Consider the following 23,655-nt stretch of genomic DNA (forward strand, 5'->3'; position numbering starts at 1 on the left):
GGCATGTATATCATCTTTAACTTTTTCCTGTCTTTTCTGCTGTCATCATTAAGAATGTTGAGTATTTTTATCAGCCACATATGCAGCCTGTGTGGTTCTTTGCCCTCGTGAATCTTGGTTTTTCTCTTCTGAATCCAGTGAAATTTTGTATTTAAAAACAAAGAAAACAACAACAAAAGAAAACATACACAGCCCTAAAACATTCCACAGGCCACCAAAAGGATGGCTTGTTACATTTGATAGAATATAGCATTAGGACAGGCTTAAAGGATGTTTGTTTCTTGAGACTTACTAGGTAACTCTGATGCAATGTACTGATGTGTTCATACAGTTACTGTCCTGCGTGCTTCCAGCCTGTCTGATTTACAGCGCGTGTTAAAATGGAGATCTCAGTCGTCCGCAGCCATCAGTTTTGGGGGGAGATGTGGGATCCCGGTGTTGGGCTTTTACTGGAACAGCTGCTATTTCACTGCAATCTAGATTTCAGCACGTTCAGGAGAACTGCTGCTGCCTTTCATTTTTCGTAGTACACGAGGCTGTAACACAGACCATTTCTATTGGAGCCCACGTGTGGTGGTGGGGGGAAGAGAATAGGAAGGACGCGAAGAATAGGGCTGCTGACTTTATTGCTGTGTTGCTCATGAGTGTTCCAAGCAGCAGCATAATCAGAAGTGCTTAACGCTTATAATTGGTTCTTTGTTTTGTGCAGAGGGCCCAAAGTTATTTTGTAGATCAACAGAGCCCAGTGAAGAGAAAGACGGTTGGGAAGACAGACGTAGATTGTTGCTTGAGGTGAGTAGGTAACGTTTGTTCCCTGGTAACTGTGGCTGAAAGCTGAGCATGAGGAGGGAACACGGCTATGAATCTGCATGAGAAATTAATTCAGGACCTGGACAAGAGCCTGAAACTTTGTAATTACCAGAGAACAAAAGTGGTTTAGTATACTGGTTGTGATGTCACTCAGGTAAACCACTAAATCTCTGTATGTTACAGGACCAGCTATTTAACTGCATGTAAAGAAAGTGTTCAAGAGAAACAGTGAATTTAGAGACTTCTCCTAGGAGTGGATTCAGAGACTTCTCCTAATAAGACGTTAGATTTTCACTATTTTCTGGAATGCCGAAGGAAGCATAAGGACGCCAAAAGAAAAAAAGTGAAAGTAAAGCAATAAACATTTTTTTCTGATGAGAAGCGTGTCATGTTTCTTCCTTGAAGAAGCTGCCAAACAGTGTTACTTTGGAAATCCTTTCCAAGATCTAATAGGAAAAACTCTGGGCAAACCCTGTTAGGCAGTGTTTGTGAGCTGGGGCTGATGGCCTCGGCTTCTGGGGAGGCACAGGAAGGCTCCAGTCCTGACTGGCTGGGCAGGCTGGGGCCATTGAGCTCTGCCTCATCCCTGGGGGCTGCAAGGGAAAGCAGGAAGGTCAAGGGCCCCCCAAGCCAGGGCCAGGGCCAGGCCAGGCCAGAGCGGTGCCCTCAGCCCTCCAGGAGCGGACGGGCTCTGCCAAGCCCAGCCTGGGCACTGCCCCCAGCCCAGGGACACCCGGGTGCTTTGCCTCATACCCGTGCCCAGACCAGCACAGCTGTCACACTCCCAGCTGGCTGTGCTGTTTCTCAGGCCGGAGCAGCGCCTGTGAGTGACCTCGGCAGCGGAGGAGCAGCACAGGAGCAGATCCCAGGGCCTGGGGAAGAAGGAGGTTCATGGCGCTGAGGACAAAGTGTCAGAGCTCGGGATTGTCCGGCTGAGCTCTTCTGGCTCCTTCTGCTTCCAGCCCTTGCCGAGACACGGGATCACTACAGAGCTCTGGGTGCCACTTCCCAACTTGGCCCTCCTCCGCTGCCTCCTCCCTGCCTCCTGGATAAAGGCACTCCCTGGCATTGCACCAGCTGTGCCTCCCTCCTAGTTCAGTGAAGGCATCCTTGTCCTCCCAAGGTGCCTCTCCCATGGAGACAGGAAAATTGATGAACTCCTGCTGCCCCGGCATCAGGCAGGCGCAGGGTGTCCCTGCTCCTCACCCCTTGCTTGCCAGGGGTCTCGCTGATTGTTCTAGAAGCCATTGATCTGGATTTTCCAGGAGCATGTTTGCAAAGACATGAATGAGAAAAGGCCAAAAGAACGGTTTGTGCTTCTCTTCTAGTTGTTTTTTACAATATATTTATTTGCTAGTAGGAAAGCATGGACCAAACTGGCAAAAGTGCCTTTCATGTGGGAAAAGCATCCCTCCTGCATTTGACTTCTGAGTGGAGGACTGTGTCAAGCTCTCCCAGTCAGATGCACACAGAAAACTCCCACTGAATTCTCTGGGTTTCCATCGGAGTCAGTGTAAAAAGTTGGGCAGGCGACTGCCAGGGCCAGGAGCCCTGGAGTGGCACTGCATGAGCAGCCCCTTTCTGCCAACAGTGCCACCCTCGATGGCTGCCCCAGGGCCTGGCATTTGACCCTGCACTTGCTGCAGGAACCCCTGCCCTGGTTCCACTCTGACCAAAGGCTCGGACCCATCTCAGAACCTCGGTTCCCAATTGGGCAGCCTCAAATGGGTGGCGTGGGACTGAGGCCATCGTTGCCCCTATTTTGGGTGCGCGTTGCTGATGTCAGAATGGCCATTGTGACCCGTGCGACCAAGGCCCCCGCCATGTGGTCCTGGGAGAGGTGCCCTGGGGGGAGGCACGAGGTTTCCCTGCCCCTGGTCAGCCTCGTTCCCCATTGGTTGTTTCGTGTTCCCCTGTGCGGGCAAGGACCCTCGGGTCCCGTGACTGTAGGAGCTCCTCGGCAGAGCCCCGGCCATGTGGCTGGAGAAATAAACATCTCTCTGAAACATCTATCAAGAATCAGTCCATATATATTTCTTTTCCACGGGCGTCTTGTTTATACGTCGTGTTACAGTAATCCCCCCTGTAATACAGAAGCACAATCCATTGCTGTAGAGGGATTCCTTGTGGAATATAGGATATCCCAGGAGACCTTGGGCATCCCAGGGCTGTTGCAGAAGTACCCCTGACGGGGCCTCAGGCTGAAAACAGGCTTGCAAGGCACCTGCTAGCTGGCAGCCTTGAACAGCCTTGGGAAAAGGTATACACTGGTCAGCTCCCCCGCTGCTTAGAGGCTTTCTCATGGGAAAGGGGCGTGAACTTTGGAAAAAGTATAACTTGGTGTAACGGAACAATAAAACGGGAGCACGATGCTCAAATTGTATTGGTGTTTGTATCGTGACTCTGGCTGGATTCCCCTGCTCCCAGGACCACCCCCCCTGCAACACATTGCCTGTGAAAGAACATCTGCACCTGGGAAGAAGCAGCAAGGATTTTCACAGTAGTCACTGTAAATATCCATCTGTAATTAATATCTCCAACCCCACAGTGATATGGTATTTTGAATTCTATTCTTCACCAATAAAACCACTGTGAGCATAAACCTTCATGTTGGATCCTTGATTTTAGATATGTTTATGTAATCCTGGGAACAAGAAGGTCCAAATTGCTTTGAATCCAGTCAGAATTGTTCCTAGAACTGGGCCAGCAAAGAGTTTGGTTCTTATTCATCAAAACAATTGCTTTTGGCTTACATACAATACATTTCAATTCTTTTACTTAACAAAAACCAGACAGGTGTAACTGTAAACGTGAGAGAACCCAGTATCCAAACAGTTCATGCAATCCAGTTCCAGGGCTGCTGAACCATCATGTAAAATTCCCCACAAAAAAGTCTTCTCAGGCATGCCCTAAGGTGACCTGTCTACATGAGAAAATGATAGTGCATTTAGAAAACATTACTCAAGCACTTGTAAAAAATTACAAGTGCTCACTAAAATATTTACATATTAATATATTATTTTAATATTATACAAATTGATATTTATCAGGCCTTCACTACATCACAACAACCCTCAGAGCAGATAGCATTTAATTTTCTCTAGTCAGGTGAGTTACTTCTGCTGCTGTTTTTGAAGGGGTATCTGAAGCCTTCTCTTCCTATGAGCTCCTATATAATAAAGTCTCACCTTTTTGCAGTAAGAGCTCCATAATTTCTGTATGTCCCAACTGTGCAGCCAGGGCAAGGGGTGTGAGCCCATATCCACTGCGGGGGTCAGGATCTGCTCCAGAATCCAGGAGAAGCTGCACCAGAGCCTTCCTGCCCAGTCTGGCTGCCTCATGCAGAGCAGTTCTCTCATGGACACAGCGCAAATTCACTCTGGCACCAGATCGTAGCAACGAGGAGGCAATGTCATAGGAATCAAGTTTAATTGCTGTAGGACAACAAGCAAGGAATCAGACAGGATGCTGTTCACTGCTATTCTGTGCACAATGGTTGCTGTTACATGGCAGCCCAGGAAAGCTGTTCCTGGCAGTGCTATTTATACAAGGAGAAATGCCACCCTACATTGAAGGGTTTAACTCATCAACAAGTCTCTTCTTTGCTTCCAGGACAGCACTAAGTATACAAATGAATAATTTCGTGGGAATCTCTTTTTCTCTCTGTACATTTTTTCTCTGCTGCATTTGGTAATGGAACAAAGCTCTCCTTGCCACTAGATGGAGACCACATCCAGGGCCTTGGTGCTCAGGAGCTGCCACCAGACTCTGTTTAATCTCCATAAGAGTCACCATAATGTGAAACAAAGCTCATACTGACTGTTTCATATGCTGCCTTAGCTTAATAAGCCTGAACTCTTAAGTCAGTGAGGATCTTAAAAGAGAAATTTGCATTAGCTCCAGTGGGTGGAATGATTAGGCAATACCCTTCCCTCCTTCTCCCTTTGATCTTCCAGGCTGTGCAGGATAGAGTGTGTCCTTCAGCAGGACAGATTAGGCTGAGCAGCTTCACGTGCCACAGCTGCTTGAACACCAGTGACAGCATTCTGTGATAGAAACTGTGATGTCCCATTATCTGTAACCTGCACAGCTGCTTTAGATAAATCCCATGCATCCCCTTCTTGGGGGATGGTGCATTTTAATGTCATGCACTTCAAAAGTATCTAGGAGTTCCCTACATTTTTTTTAAGCAGATGGCCCTGACTTGAAGCTGCAGCCATTTCACAAGGATGGACTGAGGGTCCTACAGATGATTGGTAGGCTTTTTTCTCCTCCTTTAACAATAGTTTTGAAAAAGAAAACACCCTTCCAATACAGAAAAATGTATGGGATCATCCAAGAAACTTAGAGTGTTCCTTTAGAATTCAGACAATGAGAACACACTTTACTTTTTTCAGTTAGATTCAGTAAGAATGAAGGCATCATAACCCAGACTGAGGGAAGCAGAAGAAATGAACACAGAACACTTCTGGAAAACATTTTGGAAAAATATGGTTCTTTGACAAATCAAGAATTACAGTTCTTGTGCATGATCAAATTAAAGTGGCATTCACACAAAGAGTGTGGGTATGAGACTATACTAGGACTATACTAGGTATGGGGTCTTATTCCTAAATTACAAAATATTAAAGAGAAGCAAACAGAGAATGTCAGCCTGTCTCCTTCACTTGTCAGCTTTGGACTAATGCCAGCAGTGTCTAAATAGGGACTGTTTAGAGACTTTGCACTCTGCATACTGCAGATACATGAGGCTGGTTGGCTACAATTCTTGAAAATTAAAGCCAATTACCACGGGTTTTGGAGAAAGGGAGGCTGATGCAATCAAGGAGATACCATGTGGACAGAGAATATCAATGTTTTATGCCTGCAGACATGAAGAGCAGTGATAGCATGAAGAAGCAGAAGGACTTGTTACCTGGCATCACTGCAGAAATGATGCCAAGCAAAACAGAGGATGACACTCTGCACTTCATGGAGAAAGCTAATTATCATGTGAGAAAAACAGACAGGGACAGACACATTCAGTGCTTAGATTAACAAGTTTTTTCTCCTTATAGCAAAATATTTTAGGCATTGAAGTCAAATATGTCGCACTGAAGCCTAAAATGTGTAACTATATTCTCACCTCATTCCCTCACCTCTCCACCCCTAAAAACAGTATTCACCTATAAGTAAAGGAGAATCTCCCTCTTCATTTTTAACATTGGGATTGCAGCCATTGAGCAGGAGAAAGTGGACATTGTCCACAAAACAGTTTCTTACTGCCACCAAAAGAGGTGTTTCCCCTTTGAGAGTGGTCTGTTCCCACGTAATGTCACGGGACGCTGAAACACAGAAAAGCAGAACACATTTGAAGTTGAATGATTCATCAAACTTTGCTTTGTAGAACTTTTTGGTGGAAAACTAGAAGGACTTTGTACCTTGTAAAGTTATTTCAAGGATGTTCTTATTTAGCTGTGCTGCAGCTTCATGCACAGGAAGCCAGCCTTGCTGATCTGCTTCTTCAAAAGCAGAACTGTGCCTCACCAATTTCTTCAAGGCCTCCTCTTGGCCTGTTATATTTTAACACAGACACATATCCCATTACTCATCACAAGACAAAATTCAGGCAACTAATACATTGAGTGCCATTTATCCCACCAGTGTATCTTGCTCATTTTAAAAGAAAGGCCTGGAGTTTTCCCCTAATTTCAGGAGACAAAGCACTGGAATTTCTGAAGGGGGTAACACTTGAACCCATCCCACTTCCATGATCATCTAATAAGTTAGCTTTTGGATGTCTTGGTTTTAGTTTCCATACTCCTCCCAAGACTATATAAAGAAAAACTGCCCTTAAATCAGGTGATCAAATAAAATGTAGGCATTGCTCAGCCATTCCTGGGATATAGGCTTAGAGTGGTGTATTTGTACTTAACTGTCCGAATTGCTGCAATGATCTGCCCATGTTCTTTGCTTGCAGTATACTGGAAACTGCATAAACAGGACAAGAATAAAATGAGAAGTGAAAATTCATGTGAAGTTCAGGATATAATTATACCTTAATTTCAATACTCAGATTTACAAGACATGTTAGATTTCTCTAAGGTACATTGGTTTGGTGAGGGTTTAACACATTGAAACACTTTTTTTGTTGGTCTTTCCTGACACAATAAATACTGAATTTTTCACACAAAAGCCAACAATTAAATGCTAAAATGAGGGGAAGGTCCCATACCAGTCTAATTTTACATCACCTACTTATCTTTTTCATAAAGCCTTATACTAATTAAATATTGATGTAAAACATCATCTGAAAGTTTCATACATCCCATGTTTTCAAGGAAACAGGTACACTTTTCAGGGTACCAGTGCTTTCCAGTATCCATGAGACAAGGTCAGCACAATACAACACATGTAGTTACAAAGGAAAATAAGGTCTACTAAATGCTTACAATAATGACCAGAAAACACCCCAAATAGAAAGAATAACTTATTACCTTTCAATCTCTGTTGCACTGCCACTTGTTTCAATTTTATACCTATCTTGTAAGCTTTCCTGAATAGCTCGTTGGGTAGGGATTTCCTCATCAGAATCACCAATCATATACACAGAAGTATTCATTGCAAATCAGCACAACATGGATCACTTTTGTAGGGAAACACTGCTTTTTAATTAGAAGCAGATGTTAAATCTTCAGGTTAGATCTGGAGTAATAGAAATAGCAATCACTGTGTCAGTGTAAAGAGAAATGAAAAGCAGTTAAATAAATGACTATGTTATTATATGCTTAAGCAGTCGTGCTGTTCTTGGCATACTCACAATCTCAGATGTTCTGTTAGGCTCAAACCTCTCATCTGTTTTACCTCATCAAAGCTTCCACTTCTGTCTTTCAAAAGAGTTGGCCTGAAAAAACAAAACAAAACAAAACTACAGGGCAAGGTAAAAAAAAAAAAAAAAAAAAGTAAAACTGGAAGCAAATAAATACCGTGGCAAAACGAATGAGCACAGGAAATTTAAGGAAGTTGTCAACATGCCAACTACAAAGCTTGGAATAATTCTAGAAACATCTTAAAGTTGGGCAGCAGTAATTCACAGCAAACCTGCGTCATTTAATTTGTTACCTGATCCACCTAATGTGATTACAAGGCCTTGCTCTGTAATTGCACATGTAGCAAAAAAGAGAAATATATTAGCAACATATACAGCAAGAAACTGTTAGTAATTGAGTTATGTACTCAGTGAGTACATAAACATCTTAAATCTAGATGACTTTTTTTTCCTAAAGATACTACCAATTTTCCTATGAACTGAGAAAATACACTGGGTTTCCTCACCTGAAAGAGGGAAGACCTCAGCCTTTGAGGAAGCGATTATTAAGTTGAAAGTGACATTTTCAGGATTGCAAACAACCTCTGCAGAGCCCATGTCCATTAATAGCTCACTATAAATACCTGATCATAAGATACTCTGGGACTTTCTCCACGTTTCTTTCACACACGTCAGTTATGTTTAATAATCTGACCAAACAAGTGGTGCCAGCAAAAGAAGGAATTTAAAGGCCAGTTTTCTTGCAACAATGCTTTTGATTTTTGAAATAAGAATTTCAGAACTATAGCAGTAAGTACTACACTGTGAAAAGAAAATTCTTTAGTGCTGTCCTAGGAGAGCAAACTGAAGGTGGTGTTAAGAGCTTGCTTAAGAGTGAGACAGCAGAAAAACTAAAACAATAAAAGTAAACATAAACAAGCAAATAAAAATCAAACAAAAACTCTATTAAAATTATTACAGGTTTCTGATTCCTTAATCACAATTTGCATTAATATAAATAAAAAAGCAAGTGAAAAATAAACATAAAGTTTTTAAAGGGAAAAGCAGTTTCAGAAAGCCAGACTTACACTGGTCTAACACCCAAAAAGCAGGGAAATGGGGGACACAGATGCCCAGTTGTAATAGTGATGGTAGGATGGAGTGGGACCTTTATGTGCTTCACTTATTCCTACCGTATTTTATGGAGGGATCCATACACAGAATTAATGATGGCTGTATCTGAATGCAAGGTGGAAACAGTTCTTTGCTAGAGGAGATCAGGAAAGAATGCTCCAGTAATTTTTAAAAACTATTTTTAAAGAAAACAAAAGTGCAGAATCAAGTTTATCACCTGTAATGTTTCTCTCAGCACAGGCTACTTTCATTTTCCATGAAAATATGTTTTGTGATATTCAACTAATGCACAAAATGGATGTTCACACTTTAATAATATTCCCAAGGGCTAAAATCCCAGCTGTATTGCTTACAGATTGTAAAGATGGTCATAATAATAATACATACTCAAGTCAAAAGCTTGAGGGTCAGAAAGTATTTGTATGCCCTCTTACAATACAAAAACGTCCAGATGTTTCTTTTACACACTAAGTTCCACTTCCTCTCTAAGCCAACAAAGAGAACAAGATGGTGTGAAGTCTGTATGTGAACTGTCCACAGTCAGTCATCCAGCTGGCACAGCAAGGCTACGCCTCTCTTGATCCAGTGCTGGACTGGCTGGTCCGTGTTGAGCTTCAAAGCAATGACGAAGTTGGTGGAATGCCCAGTAGTGGATAAGACCCCTTTGCGCTCACTTGTCTTGTAGAGTGGGCAAACATAGGCATTAGACTCCTTTATGTCCGATTTTACAGCTTCAAAAAAACCCAAAATAATGCATTACATTCAGCAGATCGATTTGGCAGAAACATAATCTACATGCAAACGTTAAGTATTTACAGTAACACCTTTACAGGTAAATAAAAATGCAAAATGGTTTTGCAAGCAATAGAACAAAATTACCTGGTTTTCTTCTTGTGTGGTTTGTTTGGTTCTTAAACCCAACTAATTTAGCTACAGTTTGTGTTCAGGACTCAATGCCTTCCTGTGATTCTACCAGCTTTGCAATACTCCAACACACAGTAAAATCTGAATAGTTACCTAGTTAATACATGGCTTATGCATGAGTTTTTCATAGCTCTACAACAATTCTGGTCCAGTTGCCAGAGAACCTCACTGCAATTCAAGTCATGTGATATCCAAGGACAGAACTCTGCAGGAACTCTTTGTATGCCCAGACTGCTTACATGGAACTTGTACAAAAGCCTAAAATCATTGCAGGTCTGAACAAATTCATCCAACCTCAAGAGAAAGCTCAAGCAGAAAAAGTAGCAAATTTTAATACTGCCTATTTGCTAACACCTAAGTTGCAACAGTTGCAGTAGTAAGTCCTGATTTTGTGCATAAATAAAAACAGGGATTTAGTCCTCGCAATCAAAGAAAACAGGAGTTGTGAAAATTATTTTCCTAGTAGGAAAGACAGACCTACAAATAACCTGAGCAAACCCTGCTACATCACACGAGGTAAAACACTCAGTTGCTGTAAGTCAGTCAAAAGTACTCCTCAGGGATCTTCAGTAAGAAAAGGAAACCACTGTTGCACTTTCTTGTTGAATAGCTCAGGCATCAGAGAAATCATACTCACTTGGCTTTATCCAAATGATAGGCATGGCATCAAAGAGCACTTTGGGATACTGCTCAGTTAACATTCCCCTGGAGAGAGAAAGCAACAAAGCAATTGTTTGTGGCTTGAGGGGTTTGGTGGGTGTTTTTTGGTTGCTACTTGCTTGCTCATTTGGTTTTTCTTGCCCATTTTCCATGCATGAAAGAGGACTTAATTTGGTGTGTTATTCCAGTAATATGAAAAGTATCAGTTAAAATATTTAAACCAGTCTTGTTTGAGCACTGAAAAAAACTTTCCAGAACCACAATAAAACACTTGGCTACTGACTTGGCCCTGTCCCAGCGAGCTCCGTCTAAAAATAATCCGTGGATGTAAACACCATCTTCTGGTGCAGGATCAGCAGTATCCTGAGGAATAACCTGCAAGAAATAAGTGTTCCACATCATTAAACTTTCACAGCTCTTTTGCTTTTTGAACTATTATGCCAATTTTCAGATCAATCCAAACTGAGAATAATACAGTAACCCTTCCTTTCAGTGCTACTTTTAAACATATCTGTAGAGACAGCAGACTTCTCTGGGTTTGTTAATCACCTTTCTTGTAGGTTATAAAAAGAGGCTTTAATCACACAGGAAAATATACCCTGGATAGGCTGTTTTCTTGAGCAGAGCTCTGTGTCCAGTGATAGAATTAATCACGTCAAGAATACCTCTTCTACAGATGTTTTTTTTAGTCCTGCCAGCCTTACCAAATAATTAATTGCATGTCTGCAGACTGCAGTCAGTTGCAAAATGAACTTTTCAGTTAGGATTTACTTACTACATCTCACCACATCAGGAGTCATATTAATAAAATATTAATTTATAACTTGTCCATACCTCAAATTCATATCCTAGAAGGTCAATAGGGATCCTGTGCTTCCTAGCATAGTTTTGCATGGCTCCAGTTAGGAAAGCTTGAGTAAAATAGAATCCCGACAGCCAAAAAACTGCAGGCTTCCCTAATTCATACCAATCCTAGAGAGAGGAAAGCAAAACATTGAATAATCAGAAAGACAGGAATCCCATACTCTTTGACTATTTTCTACATAATTGTACTCAGAAAATCTAAACGAAGCCTATCACTCCTTTCCCAATAAAGAAAAATTATATGGAAAAGTAGATTAAATAATTGGCAGCCCTGCCATTAGTACGTTACCTGTAAAAACTTCAGCCTTGCTAGCAAATCTACAACATAGCTCCCTAAAGGTTTTAGACTTGGGTATGAATGCTGTGCCCACTTCTCAGGAACTTTTCCAACAACGAGACTTCCAGACAGAGCCTCCAGGTCAGCATCCATAACAACCAGTCCTTTAATGGCTTTCTTCAGGTTAATGAGAGTAATGCGAATAGTTCGGATTAAACTAGAATTAAAAAACAAAACAATTTTCACACATTTTGCCCCATTTGTTAAACATTACAGTGTCACTGGAAAGAAATAAAAGAAGTGGATTATGGAGGCATCTACAGTACTTTTACAGCTTTTATGTCTATATACCTCTATAGATATATGCACAATAAGCCATGTCTGTAAAGTCATGGATTTGTGCATTTGTGCAGATTTATTTAAGACTAGGAACAGTAATAAATTCTTTTGTTATCTCTGATATCCTCTAAATTGTTTGGCAAGAGGATAAATTTGGAACTCCAAATGTATCCACCATATACTAGATGAAGGAAAAAGGTTTAGATTGCAAAAGAAGAGGTGGGTAGGATCTGCAATAAGGATAACTTGGAGACTTATGGCCAGAGAGCATTTGGGAGAAAATTAAGTAGCAGATGTGAAGAGACAAATGGAAAAGAAGGAGGACACAGAAAAACCAGAAAAAGGAATGAAGAGGCAGGCGAAGATAAGAAAGAAAATTAGAAAACAAGTCAAAAAAGAGACTGAGGACCCAAGGAGAAAAATAAATGCAATTCTAGGTTTGTAGTCTTAGGAGAATAATTGTGAAAATCAGGCATAAGGAAAAAAGGCATAAGAAAAAGGGGGAAAAAAGTAAAAACGTCAAACAGAGCACATATGAGACAATAAAGAAATACACAGAAATATGTCTATCATGGAAAAGCTTTCATAAAGTATAACTGTGCATGTATCACAGTTTCTAACCCTATTACTCTATAGACCAGAAATACAAATAAAATAAAATAAAATTGAAGATAAAGATTGTGAAAGGGAAAATGAAGTTAAAAGAAAAAGCATATAAAATATTGTTTGCATTCTCTTTTCCCAGTACTTCCTCATACTCCCTTCTTTTATCTTTCAGTTAATTTTGCCACTTCATTTTCCCAGACATCTATCCTACACTCTGTCTGTCTACAGGGAGCAATGGTGCTTGGACTGCAGATATCACTGCAGGCAATTAGAAGGGAAGAAAAAAAATATTTCACATAACAGGGCTTAGAGAATATGATTTGTAGGAAATTTTTCTTTATAAATGGAATGATTTCTGGTACATTTAATAAAATAGAACATTCTTACTTGTTAAATCTTTCCATTTCTTGCACCAGCACAGTGTTCATACTTTCTTCATATCTCACAGGATATTTAATTAGGCAACTTTCAATGTCAAAATCCTTTGGAAGCTGGAATTGACAACACATTCAGAAATGACAACACATTCAGAAATCATTCCACAGGTCATTATGATTTTACATTAAAGGTATGCAAATGTAAAGATTTTTAGAGCAATAGATACCACTAAACTTTCTGATTAGTATCTTATCAATACAGTGTTCAGTAGTTCAATCTAAATAAAAGCTATGGGGGTTTTAATGTTCATCTTTTAGAAAAAACCGAGAATTTTTAATATCATGAAAAGTTATAAATATGTTTCAATTTATTAATTTTAAATTTGTTCATGTGAACAAATGAACTGTTCTTTCAAGTTCTTTTTGCTCTGTTTTCTCTTCTTCTCCTGTCTTCTGCCTATTTAATAAAACTTCTTTCAACTGAAATATAGCTGTGGTCTGTTACAGTCACACCAGTTCTTACTTTCACATTGCACTAAATTCCTTCCAGAATGCTTTTCTTTCAACATGAAATCTACTTTACACTGACTCAAGTTAAGGAATTTACAAGATTCAAGTTAAGGAATTTCTACTTTGTAAAAAGAGAAATTGAAGTCATTTGTATAATACAATACCTTGCTGAGAATATCATCTGCAATTGCATAAAGAGTGCTGTCACCACCCCCAGAAGTTCCCTGAGTGCCTCCTCCTTGTGTTAAAAGCAGAGATTCAAAGAGGGTCTTAGTTTGCTGAAGATCTTTTGCAATATCCACATTTTCATGCAAGCCAAATACCTCTGGGTGCTGAGTAAAGGGAAGATTCTAGGACAAAATAAAAAAGAAGTCTGTGTGACATTAAGCAGCAGGAATATGATCCAAGGTTTCTTTAAGAAGTCGAGTGAAAAACTACCACTGACTTCAACTGCAGGTGAGTGAGGACCTTAGTGGCAGGTATCTGCAGCCAGAATTACTGCTGATTGAGCCACCACCTCTCATACAGAAAGCCATTTCCAAGGAATTCTCAATTGTCTATGCTACATGTCCTCCAATCTATTTATTAATCCCCTCTCAGAAACATTCTAGATCATAGCAAGGATCACACAAAGATGTCAGGCAGGAACCTGAGCACACAATTTAATGTGCTGCAAAACTGCCTTTTTAAGGCAGAGAAGCCTTTAAGGATTGCTTTCTTAGCACATCATCGAAACAGCGCAAAATCTCGTTGCTACTTTTTACCTTAATAAACTCAATGTACTCCTCATATGTGCCTTTGGGTGGAGCATAGTAGTTGCCACTGGGAGAAAAAGTGTAACGAGGATTTTCAATTATATCTGGGTTATAGAAGTCATCCAGCATTGTCAGCAGCAAACGTCTGTCCCAGTCATCTGTCACTCGACCTCCATAGTTACACTCCCCAGTTAGATAAGAGACAGCTTCAAAAGGAACGTGGCTATACTCATTGATGAATAACTGAAACAGAAATATGAGCAATTCTAGAGACTTGCAACATCTGCAGAACAACAGTGTGACCTAACAGACTGAAATGCTGGAAGCTATAGAGTGTGTAAGCTGCAGTTTATGGAGTTTTCTCCCTAGCTGTTGGAAATTCAAATTCTGAAATCTTATTTTCAGGTTAAATTATTGTTTAAAATCAAGAGGAGTTAATACTAAAAGCCTCTTATGAATATCAAAATTACTCAGTCATCCAAGTCATTCTTGATTTATTTACAAGTGGATAGTTTATCCAGTTTAAGCTTTGTAGATGGACACTTTTCTGCACCAGAAATAAACATGCATTTCACTTAATTTATCTTTTAATCTTCAGTACCCTCCAATTTCTTTCATTAACTTCTTGGTAACTTTCCAATCTTCAGCCTCAACTTCTGTCATTCAGTTTTAACTCTCCTGACTTTTCTACACAGTGCCTAGAATAGGTTCAGGGTCAAGTAGTGTTCAGCATTTCACCTCAGGGAAGGAGAATAGTCTGAGGTTCTGTTAACTACCAGTACACATGTAAAAAATATTTCATCCTACTAACCACCCTAATAGGTGACTGTCATTAACATGGTGCTACTTAGTGAGTAGAGCAACAGTGAGCTCTTGTACACAACTAATTTAACTTCTATAATACTCACATATATTCATTACATTCCATATGTCTGTAGAAATCTGAATTTTTTGTGTCATTTGTAATTTTGAAAATATTTATAATATGATTGACATTCCTTGCCTTTACAGCTGAAGTCTTGAATATCTATGAACACTTCACAGTATTGCTCCTTGTGACTCCCAGCTGTGCTTGGCAAGATCAGAGTTTAGGAGGTAATCAATGATTTTACCTGCAGCTGTCTGATACTGATTCGCAAGTCAGACTCATTAAATCCATAGGGTATATTCCAACCAAGGGGCCCAAACTTCCTTCTCTCCTGAACAAGAGCATGGAAGAAACAAACTCCGAAGAGCAGTTTCTCCCATATCTTTGAGAAAAGCAAAAGAGAAAATCATTATTAACTAGTTTATAAGCTCATGGTAGTGTGTAAGCTGTGCAGAGAGCACCTTTGGATTACCACGCTCCATCCAGGTATAAATCCAGGCCACCACTAAGTACCTTGTGGCTTTTGCCTTGGGAACAAGTGCACACACAGTGCCACATATGCAAGTACATTTAACCAGTTCCTCAAGTACCATGATGTTCTTTCCTGTATAGGACAACTGACTTCATAAGAATTCCAATAGCACCAGGTATTTATTTTTAAGGTTCATTAGACAAACACACAGTACAAATGTATTTTTGATGCAAGTCCTTAGGTGCAGTCACACCTATGTATATTGATAACTCATATCTCTGATCCCACCGTTTTTCACTTCCTTCACAGGTAATGATTAGCTAAGTGGTTCACCAGGGATCAGTAAGATGTATGGGCACTGCAGTACTTGGTCCCTGGTAGCAAGAAAAGGTCTCCTCAGTGCTTATCACCTCAATAATGACAGACATGCCCTTGTCATCAATGTTCAGAGTCCATGTACATTGTGTACTATGTGTGTGTAACATGTAAGTGATTTAATAAAGCCTAAGAAACCATTTTAAATACTGCTACATTAAATTACCTGGCAGAGGTAACTCTTAACTAACTAACTTTATCACTGCAAAACCTAATTTCCAAAACCATAGTAAAAATTTTAGTTTGCAATTATTCACTGGACAGAAATCAATATATATGTGGATAAAAAAACCGCAAACCCCAAAAACTTCTCAAGAGATAAGCACATTACCAGCTCCTTTCCAGGGCATCCAGCAAAGAATTCAGGATCAGAAATAGGATCAGAAAGAAATGACTGCAGCAGGTTTAACCGGAGACCAGTAGGAGGTTCATTTGTCATCTTCACCCCGTTCTGCAGAATGGTTACTGGAAACTACAAATAAAAAATAGCAAAACTGCATTCAGAAAGCATGGAACAGATTCTATATTAAAAAGATATTACTGTTCTATTTTACATAAACAATTATCTGCAAAAAATTACATTTTAAAGATCAACAGCTTATAAAAAATTCTCCAAGGCATCAAGAAACTAAGACTCTGCTGTAAATAACAAACCTGTATTTTAGAATGTTTTATTGGTGTTCAACACTTCACAAATGAAACGCAAGATTAAATTTTTGAATTTGTGTGAGAGCAAAAAAACCTTCTTAATCATATATGCTGACAGATTGCAGCTCCACTGAGTAGTACACAAAACATTGCACATCACAGTATCAAAATATTACAAAGGAAGCTTGATATTATCATGTTTGTAATTATTTTTTAAATTTCCTTTTTTGGTTAAATTATCTCTTCAAAGCCTCATTACATTTCAGAGAAGTTTTGTATTATCAGCTCATTCAGGTATATAAAAATTCCCTAAAAATGCCATCAACTTTCCCTAAACAGAGATTATTGGGCAATACATATACCTTTGGTGAAGGGTAACTTGTAAGCCAAAGTCTGAATTCTGGGTGACATTTTTCACTGTTAAGCTCCTCACATATTTTCTCCAGCATTGGCATCCAGGAGACAGCTAAATGACAATTTTGTAAACAAACCCAGGTTCCTTCTTCCATTCCTGTTTGAATCATTTTTGTAGCTATTGGTCCTTGTCCTTGTCCTAATGAGATGGACTGAAACTTATCTCCTACCATCTCTCTGTCATTTGCCAATTTCAGGAGGCCTTGAACAGAAAGCACAAGATTCTTCATTAAAAAGAAGTTATGTCAGAAAAAAAAATATTGAAAAGCTTCTATTACTATTTTGTTTACACGCACATACAAATTCCCATTTTTAAGGGGCACAGAATTCTACCACTCTGACATAATGCACTCAAATCTACTTGCAGAAGTGCAAAATAATCCTCATTGTGCATTGAAGGGGAATTTCAGGCCTATAAATTGAAAAGCTGTGCTACATTTCTGTTCTCTCTTTCTATGTATACTTACTAGACATGGGATCTGCTCCTGGAGACAGCACAAATATTAAAGGGACTGTAGCAGTTGAATCTAAGTAACTTTTTGCTAGATCAAAAGGCGGTGGCTCTACAAATTTCTTTCCCAGTTTCTCAGTAACAAATGTTGTTATAGCTGGACCAATCTGGTAGAAAAAAGGCAAATACAAACCGTTAACATAGACATAACTGCAAATCTGACACCATCTTTTATGCCAAATTCCTAAAGCTACAGACACTTCTCTGATATCCAGAGATTTGAGTCTTGCAGAATGATCCAGAAGCAAAGGTTTCACCTCTTGTTGACACCTCCCCCCTTAATTTTTCCTTACAATAGGAATAATAATGTTTTTAGAAAAAAAAGAATAATGTACTTCAAATAACATTAAGACTTTGATTCAGGCTTTTCCTGATGTGGAGGACAAGCATATTCTCCCTTAGAAAATATTAATGTAATTATTTTTAATTAATTCTAGAGATCAATTGCAACATGCCTAAAATTCTAACACTGATAGTTCATAAAGAAAACGCAATACAATTTGTTAAGTGCACCAAAGACAGAATTTGTTAAAAGTTCATCTTGGTTGTTGGAATCAACACACTTTATCTCTTTTTGCCTTAAAAATCCTTTGTATGAAAGCACATGGTAGTAGGTACCCTATGTATTTTTTTCAGACTAGTATGTCCTGTTCTCAAGCATATTGGGTGCACCAGGGAACAGCCTGGCCACAAACAAATACTTCAAGAAAACTATAAAAATTAGAATCCTCCAAAAGGTTCATTAAATTACATCAGAAAAAAATATTTCAGCTGATGCTTGTGTTTGTATTGGTTACTTGAAAAATAAGAACAGCATTTACTTTCTTAATAAATATGATGAAGAGCAGATGAGTTACTGGAACAGGCAGTGCAAACTATGCTACAAGGCATGGCACAGTCTACAAACACTCCATAATGGATCATTTTACCTTGTCTGGTCTTAAGCACCGAAGAACTATAATCTTCTGTAATTCAGTTAATGTATCATTCAACTCTGCTGGTAGTGGAAAGTTGTGAGGCTCTTTGCTATCATACATTTTTTGCCATTCACCTATATTTTCAGAGACATGACTCCTAGAGAAAAAACCACAAGTACTATAAATACCTGGAGTCTTTTCTTTTACATTTATCAAAGGCAAACTACACTGTATTGTCATTTAAGCCACCTCATATCTGTATCAGAAAATAATCCCACAGTTGAGCTTCTCCATACTGAACGGTGAAAAATCTCTTTCCACCATGCTGCTGAGGAGAGACTCCACCTGAAAGGCTCCAAGCTGACAATAAGTTCTGTCTGTTCCTCCAGTCAGGACTGCTTGGACCTTCATAGGTCTGGGTGAATTTTATGCCTCCACTTTTTCAGGAAAACACCACACTTTAACTGAAGAAAATTACCAGGAAATTCAACTAGGCAAAAAAATTCTTTTCCTTCATGCAACATGCAGAATACGTCCTCTGCAATGGGAAAACCCTCAGGCTATTTTAAGGCTGGATCATCATCCACATTGCTACTAAAACTCCAAAGGGGGCAAAGCACAAAACCTCAAAGAACTTCTAACAGAGCAGTGTTACTGCACTCAGATCCAAATGCTCCAAATACTTGCACTCAGTTAGCTGTTTTATAGAAGTCTTTTACAGCCATGCTGGCTCCAGCATTTAGGGTTAAATCCTATTTAAACCCAGGGTGAAATTGTACTGAGTTCAGGAGAACAGAGTTTACTAGAAAAACTCCTTCCCCAGAACTGCAGTGGAATTCTGCTACATGTACCACCTCTGGCTTTCACTGAACCCCTAAAACACTGTTCCCCTATCAAGAAGACATTTCAAAGGAAAAGTTTCGTTAGGCAATGCCTCAGTAATTTAGAAAAAATAGTTTTATTAAATAATATTATCATTAGTGATCTGACTGATTGGAGTAAGTGAAGCGAACATGATAATGAAAAAAGGGGGCTGGTTTTATCCCACTGGCATTCTGGCATTGATTTGGAAAACATATAGCAAACATTTCTTTCAGCACGTTACATATGTATTGGTCAAAACCAATTCAGGCTAATTCACATCAGTATTTTACTATACCTCAGTCTTTCCATAGCTGGGAATTCACTTGCACGACATAATTCATCCCAGCTCTTATCTGATAGCCAAGATGGATCTGGATTCTTGTGAATGTTCTTGAGACCCACACCTCCAGTTAGTAAGAACAAAAATTCTTGATGTTCTATTTCATTATTAGCCCTATATTAAAAAAAATAAAAATCAGTAATTGAAATACAATTTTACATAATATGAATAGTTGTTAATTTAATTACACTTCACTGCTCTTTAGAAATGTTTCTACTTCAGTAAGAGCTGAGATCAGATCTTAATATTCTATATTATTAAAAAACTGCATGGTAAAAATGTCTGATTCAGACTAAAGTAAGGGTTTCAAGAGGTAAATCTTAGAATCAATGAATCTTTTAGGTTGGAAAAGACCTTTAAGATCATCAAGTCCAACTGTTGCGCCAGCACTACCAAGCCACCACTAATCCTTGTCCCTCAGTGCCACCTCTACACAGCTTTTAAATCCTTCCAGGGATGGTGATTCCACTACTGCCATGAGCAGCCTGTTCCAGTGTTTGACAACGCTTTTGGTGAAGAACTTATTCCTAATGCTTGCCTTTTTTTTTTTAAGTGCAGTTATTCCTGATTTTTAAAGGCTTTGCAGAAAATAATGTGTTTTGCAATTACAGTAGGCTTACAAACTGGCCCAGGAAGAACATCCATGTACAGATGAGTACACATTGCAATTAATTAAGTATGCACATTATGGTTGTGCAATTTTGAGCATATCATTCCTTTCATAATGTATTCACACAAAATTAGGAAGAGAAAACTAAAAAGATGGTGGAAAGGAGAAGACTCCATCTGAGATCTCATGATGTTTTGCAAAAAGATAACAGAGAGAGAAGAGAAAAATGAAAAACAAAAACCTAGAAGTTGTTGGCATTGCACATTACTGCCTATTGTAAAATGTTTTCTTAAATAATAGCAATTGTTTTTGACATAAGGATGCTATGTAACACTACCCAGATTCTTTAAAGACAGATTTATCATTGACAGAACCATTGACACACTTTTTTTTCATAATGTGTTCTTAGTAGTGATACATGCAGATACCCTTCCATTTGTTAATATTACACATCTTAGGAAACCCAAAGTATTCATGACCATAGTTCAAAGGCATTATTATCAGTGTGCACAATAACATCCCAGCTCATCAGTACCTGCTTCCATGATAAGAAAATCATTCATTTCTGTTAGTAAGAGACTTCACAAAAATGAGCTTACATGAGCAGATTACAACACAGCAAAAATGAGAAGAGCAGCTTGTCTGTTTCAAACAGGGAACGACACACTTGGCAGTACAGATTGTAGGTGAAGTGGTCATTTAGATGCTGAAGTCGCTTCTTCAAAATTTTGGATTTATTACTAAGAAGAGAAGAAGTGAGAAACTGAGACTTCAAACTGAGTAACATGGGCAATCTTTTGAGAAATCTCATCTCTTTAGGGTTGCGGAGGATTTCTATTAGATCCACATGCTCCACAAGGGACTTAGGTGCCAATTTTTCCAAAATTTCAACTATACTCCCTGTCTTTTTGAAAGACTTTAGACTTTTAAGAGTCCCAAGCAAAATAATGAGCTGAAATCAATTTGCCACAGTTAAATGCTGGCACTTATTGTTCATAATGGAGCCTATGTCAGAAACCGACTTCACATTTTAAGTCACATTCTTAAAAATACTTAAATATGGCACGTGCTTACAGTTCATCATTTACTTTAACAGTAACTAAAAAGAGCAATTAATTCATTAATAATTACAACCCTTCAAAAGCCTGCATTTAAGGAGGTAAATTGTTTCCAAATGGAGAGAACTATTCATAAGAAGAGAACAAAACCCCCTTTTTTTACAGCAGACTCTCTTTACCTGTCATGAATGGAGCTGACATAGAGGTTAACAAACCAGCTGAGGGAGTACTGGTACATGGGGTCAACGTTGGCCAGGTCTGCGATGCTGAAGAACAGCACGGCCGAGTGCTGTGCCACGGGCCGGTACGCCTCCCGCGACTCCGCGATCTTCAGCTCCGTCTTCTCTGCAATCTGCACATCAACAGCAGGGGACAAACAGCTTTTGATAGTCTTAATACTCTTAATATTCTACAGAAACATTACTATTTAGTAATAGTACTGAAACGGTTCTATACAGCATGGTCACACCAGAGTAACGTGACTTTTCTGCTCCACAAGGCACCACCCCAGTAGGTAAAATGAGCACTTGGCCCTACCCCAGTACTGCCTGATCTATTTACCTGCACTACAGATGCACATGCTTTAAAACATTTTAAAGGCTGAATAAACTACCAGTGAAGATTCTAGAACAGATCCAATTTTATTTCTCTTCCCATTTCACAAGTACAGAATTTGCTCCTTGTGCTATGTATCTAATTCAGAGACCTTCTGCTGGCTGCAAATTTTAACATTTAATTTCTCAGTATTATTGAGGGAAGCACACATACACACTCCTTACCTGCTGTTTTTTTGTGATCTCATTAGCCATGACTTTGGCAGAATCCAAGACCTGGATGGCAGTCTCATCTTCCAGAATATCACCTTCAGATGACTCTAAAGTTTCTAAAATTTTTTTCTCAATTTCTTGTAGATTCTTTTTATTGGCTGCAGACTGAACAATGAGAGCATTTCTTTCCTCTTCTAAATCTGGCCTAATGAAGAAAAACACAAAACCCAAAATCAGTCAATGCTCATCTTGCACTGGCTACAAAAGAAGCCCATGAAAATTATTCCCTCTTCCTACAGGAAGTTATTTGTGAATATTCTTTTCAGTTTAAGTAGGGTTTTACTGTTTAACATCTATTTATACTGGTGAGTACAGATTTCTTTGCATGACTTCTACTCAGTATTTGGAAATTATGATCTAATCTTTAACATCTTAGCATTTTGCAAATGACAGTGCATCCTAGTTCTCCTTTACTATATCCCTACTGCCTGAAAAAAACCCACCAAGTGATATGCAGAGCCAGTTTACTGCTGGAAACACTTTTGTTAGCAAACAGAGTTTAGCCCAATTGCACAGACATGTCTGTTCAACCCAGATATTACTTCTCTGTGCCTCTGTGAGGGTTCACATATGATCCATAATCAGTTTCAGAGGTACTTTGCATTTATTTCATACAAAATTAAAATGAAATCCTCATAATTCTGCACCCTTGTCTGGCAGTTCAGTCACATCGAAAAATAACAGTAATGATTTAAACTCCAAATAATATTTACATAGTTTTCTAGCATTCAAGGAATATTTCAGGAGAAAATTGCCATGAAAAAACAACTACTTCACATCTGCTATTTTAATTAACTTGTGGACACTTACCCCTAACACTTCCCTAATAAACTTTTAAATTTTTAGTTAAAGCTGTTTCTGAGCAACATTTACACCATGTAACATTCATTTTTCTATACAATAAATTAATTTCTCATTTCCTTGGAATTATGCCATAAAAACCTTTAATGGCTGTTTACCATAAAGAGAGACTTACCTCTCTTCTGCTACGACAATACCTAGCAGCTGGTCTTCAAGTCCCTCTGGTGTTATCATAAAATTGAGTAATAAAACTTTTGTAGCAAGTTCAGGCATATAGTGTGGATTTCTTAGTTTTGTGGTAATAAAAAACTTGAAATCATGGGAATACTCAATAACACTCTCACCAAGCCTAATACACTCCACACCTCCTAAAGTTAAGAAGAGAAACATTAAGAAAACTTATCTACTCCAATTATTAATTTAAAAAAATACTTTTGTCGTTAAATAGAAGCAAACATCTCATCAATGACAAATTTCCTGAAAAGTAAAAATAAGTAAATATATCTGATAGTCTGAAAAATTCTCACAGACTTCAGTGGGGCCACTTATCACCCTTGGCAGATGAAATCAAGTCAATCCAATTACTACTGTACTTCCAATTTGCATATACAAAAACTAGAGATGGCAACAGAGAGCTGTGGAGTTATTCCCAAATATTATATTCTTACAGACTACTCTTTCCTTGAATTACTTGTCTGAAAGAGGAAACCACAAGGAAAAAAAAAAGTGTTTGAGCTTTACTTTCCTTTTGTTTTTAATTCTGAACAAGAAAACCAATAAAGACAAACTAGGTAAGAAGGAAGGAATACTTTTCTTTTTGTGCCCTTTTCTGTCATCTAATAGGAGGAAAAGTTGAAAACCAAATTCATAGTACTTGCTAAGTACAGTGAAAGCGATGCCTTAAGCA

The 23,655-nt window shown here is 38.9% G+C and overlaps 2 protein-coding genes and 1 long non-coding RNA gene across 8 annotated transcripts in view; 1 reads left to right on the forward strand and 2 right to left on the reverse strand.

The window, feature by feature from the left end:
- Positions 1–7: 7 nt before the first annotated feature.
- LOC104683270 lies at positions 8–1,188 on the forward strand. The gene is made up of 2 exons (XR_002043491.3): positions 8–792; positions 994–1,188. It is a non-coding gene; the product is annotated as an uncharacterized LOC104683270 (long non-coding RNA).
- Positions 1,189–3,569: 2,381 nt separating this feature from the next.
- Positions 3,570–8,841, reverse strand: LOC120410676 (ankyrin repeat and SOCS box protein 14-like). 2 transcript variants are annotated; one of them, XM_039559201.1, is made up of 8 exons: positions 8,125–8,841; positions 7,610–7,693; positions 7,287–7,494; positions 6,725–6,780; positions 6,231–6,362; positions 5,976–6,134; positions 3,999–4,244; positions 3,570–3,733 (listed from the first exon to the last, which is right to left on the reverse strand). In XM_039559201.1, the coding sequence occupies exons 3-8, from the start codon at positions 7,409–7,411 to the stop codon at positions 3,720–3,722; spliced, it is 732 nt and encodes a 243-aa protein (XP_039415135.1). In that variant the 5' UTR covers positions 7,412–7,494; positions 7,610–7,693; positions 8,125–8,841; the 3' UTR covers positions 3,570–3,719. The 2 variants fall into 2 exon arrangements, with proteins under 2 accessions (XP_039415135.1, XP_039415134.1); XM_039559200.1 differs by having other exon boundaries at positions 3,570–4,244.
- Positions 8,842–8,935: 94 nt separating this feature from the next.
- The window catches only part of DNAH12 (dynein axonemal heavy chain 12), a 59,553-nt gene continuing 44,833 nt past the window's right edge, over positions 8,936–23,655 (reverse strand). For 4 of the 5 annotated variants that reach the window (XM_039559195.1, XM_039559196.1, XM_039559194.1 and 1 more), the window contains 18 exons: positions 22,924–23,116; positions 21,900–22,092; positions 21,300–21,472; positions 20,662–20,802; positions 19,408–19,566; positions 18,261–18,405; positions 17,288–17,438; positions 16,769–17,022; positions 16,090–16,230; positions 15,156–15,293; positions 14,053–14,286; positions 13,453–13,638; positions 12,789–12,892; positions 11,469–11,673; positions 11,150–11,287; positions 10,599–10,690; positions 10,293–10,360; positions 8,936–9,462 (listed from right to left, as the gene is read on the reverse strand). In XM_039559195.1, coding sequence (XP_039415129.1) covers positions 9,272–9,462; positions 10,293–10,360; positions 10,599–10,690; positions 11,150–11,287; positions 11,469–11,673; positions 12,789–12,892; positions 13,453–13,638; positions 14,053–14,286; positions 15,156–15,293; positions 16,090–16,230; positions 16,769–17,022; positions 17,288–17,438; positions 18,261–18,405; positions 19,408–19,566; positions 20,662–20,802; positions 21,300–21,472; positions 21,900–22,092; positions 22,924–23,116 — 2,906 coding nt within the window. In that variant the 3' untranslated portion in view covers positions 8,936–9,271. The remainder of the gene's footprint in view (positions 9,463–10,292; positions 10,361–10,598; positions 10,691–11,149; positions 11,288–11,468; positions 11,674–12,788; positions 12,893–13,452; positions 13,639–14,052; positions 14,287–15,155; positions 15,294–16,089; positions 16,231–16,768; positions 17,023–17,287; positions 17,439–18,260; positions 18,406–19,407; positions 19,567–20,661; positions 20,803–21,299; positions 21,473–21,899; positions 22,093–22,923; positions 23,117–23,655) is intronic. The other variant, XM_039559197.1, reaches the window with a different exon arrangement.

This window comes from Corvus cornix, chromosome 12 (genome assembly GCF_000738735.6).
Source record: "Corvus cornix cornix isolate S_Up_H32 chromosome 12, ASM73873v5, whole genome shotgun sequence".
NCBI lineage: Eukaryota > Metazoa > Chordata > Aves > Passeriformes > Corvidae > Corvus > Corvus cornix.

Coding starts and splice junctions, on each gene's coding strand:
- LOC120410676 (XM_039559200.1), bottom strand. CDS start 7,411: ATGAATACTTCTGTGTATATGATTGGTGATTCTGATGAGGAAATCCCT. Junction 6,781..7,286: donor AGTGCAACAGAGATTGAAAG/GTAATAAGTTAT, acceptor CTGTTTATGCAG/TTTCCAGTATACTGCAAGCA. Junction 6,135..6,230: donor CCTTGAAATAACTTTACAAG/GTACAAAGTCCT, acceptor TCTGTGTTTCAG/CGTCCCGTGACATTACGTGG.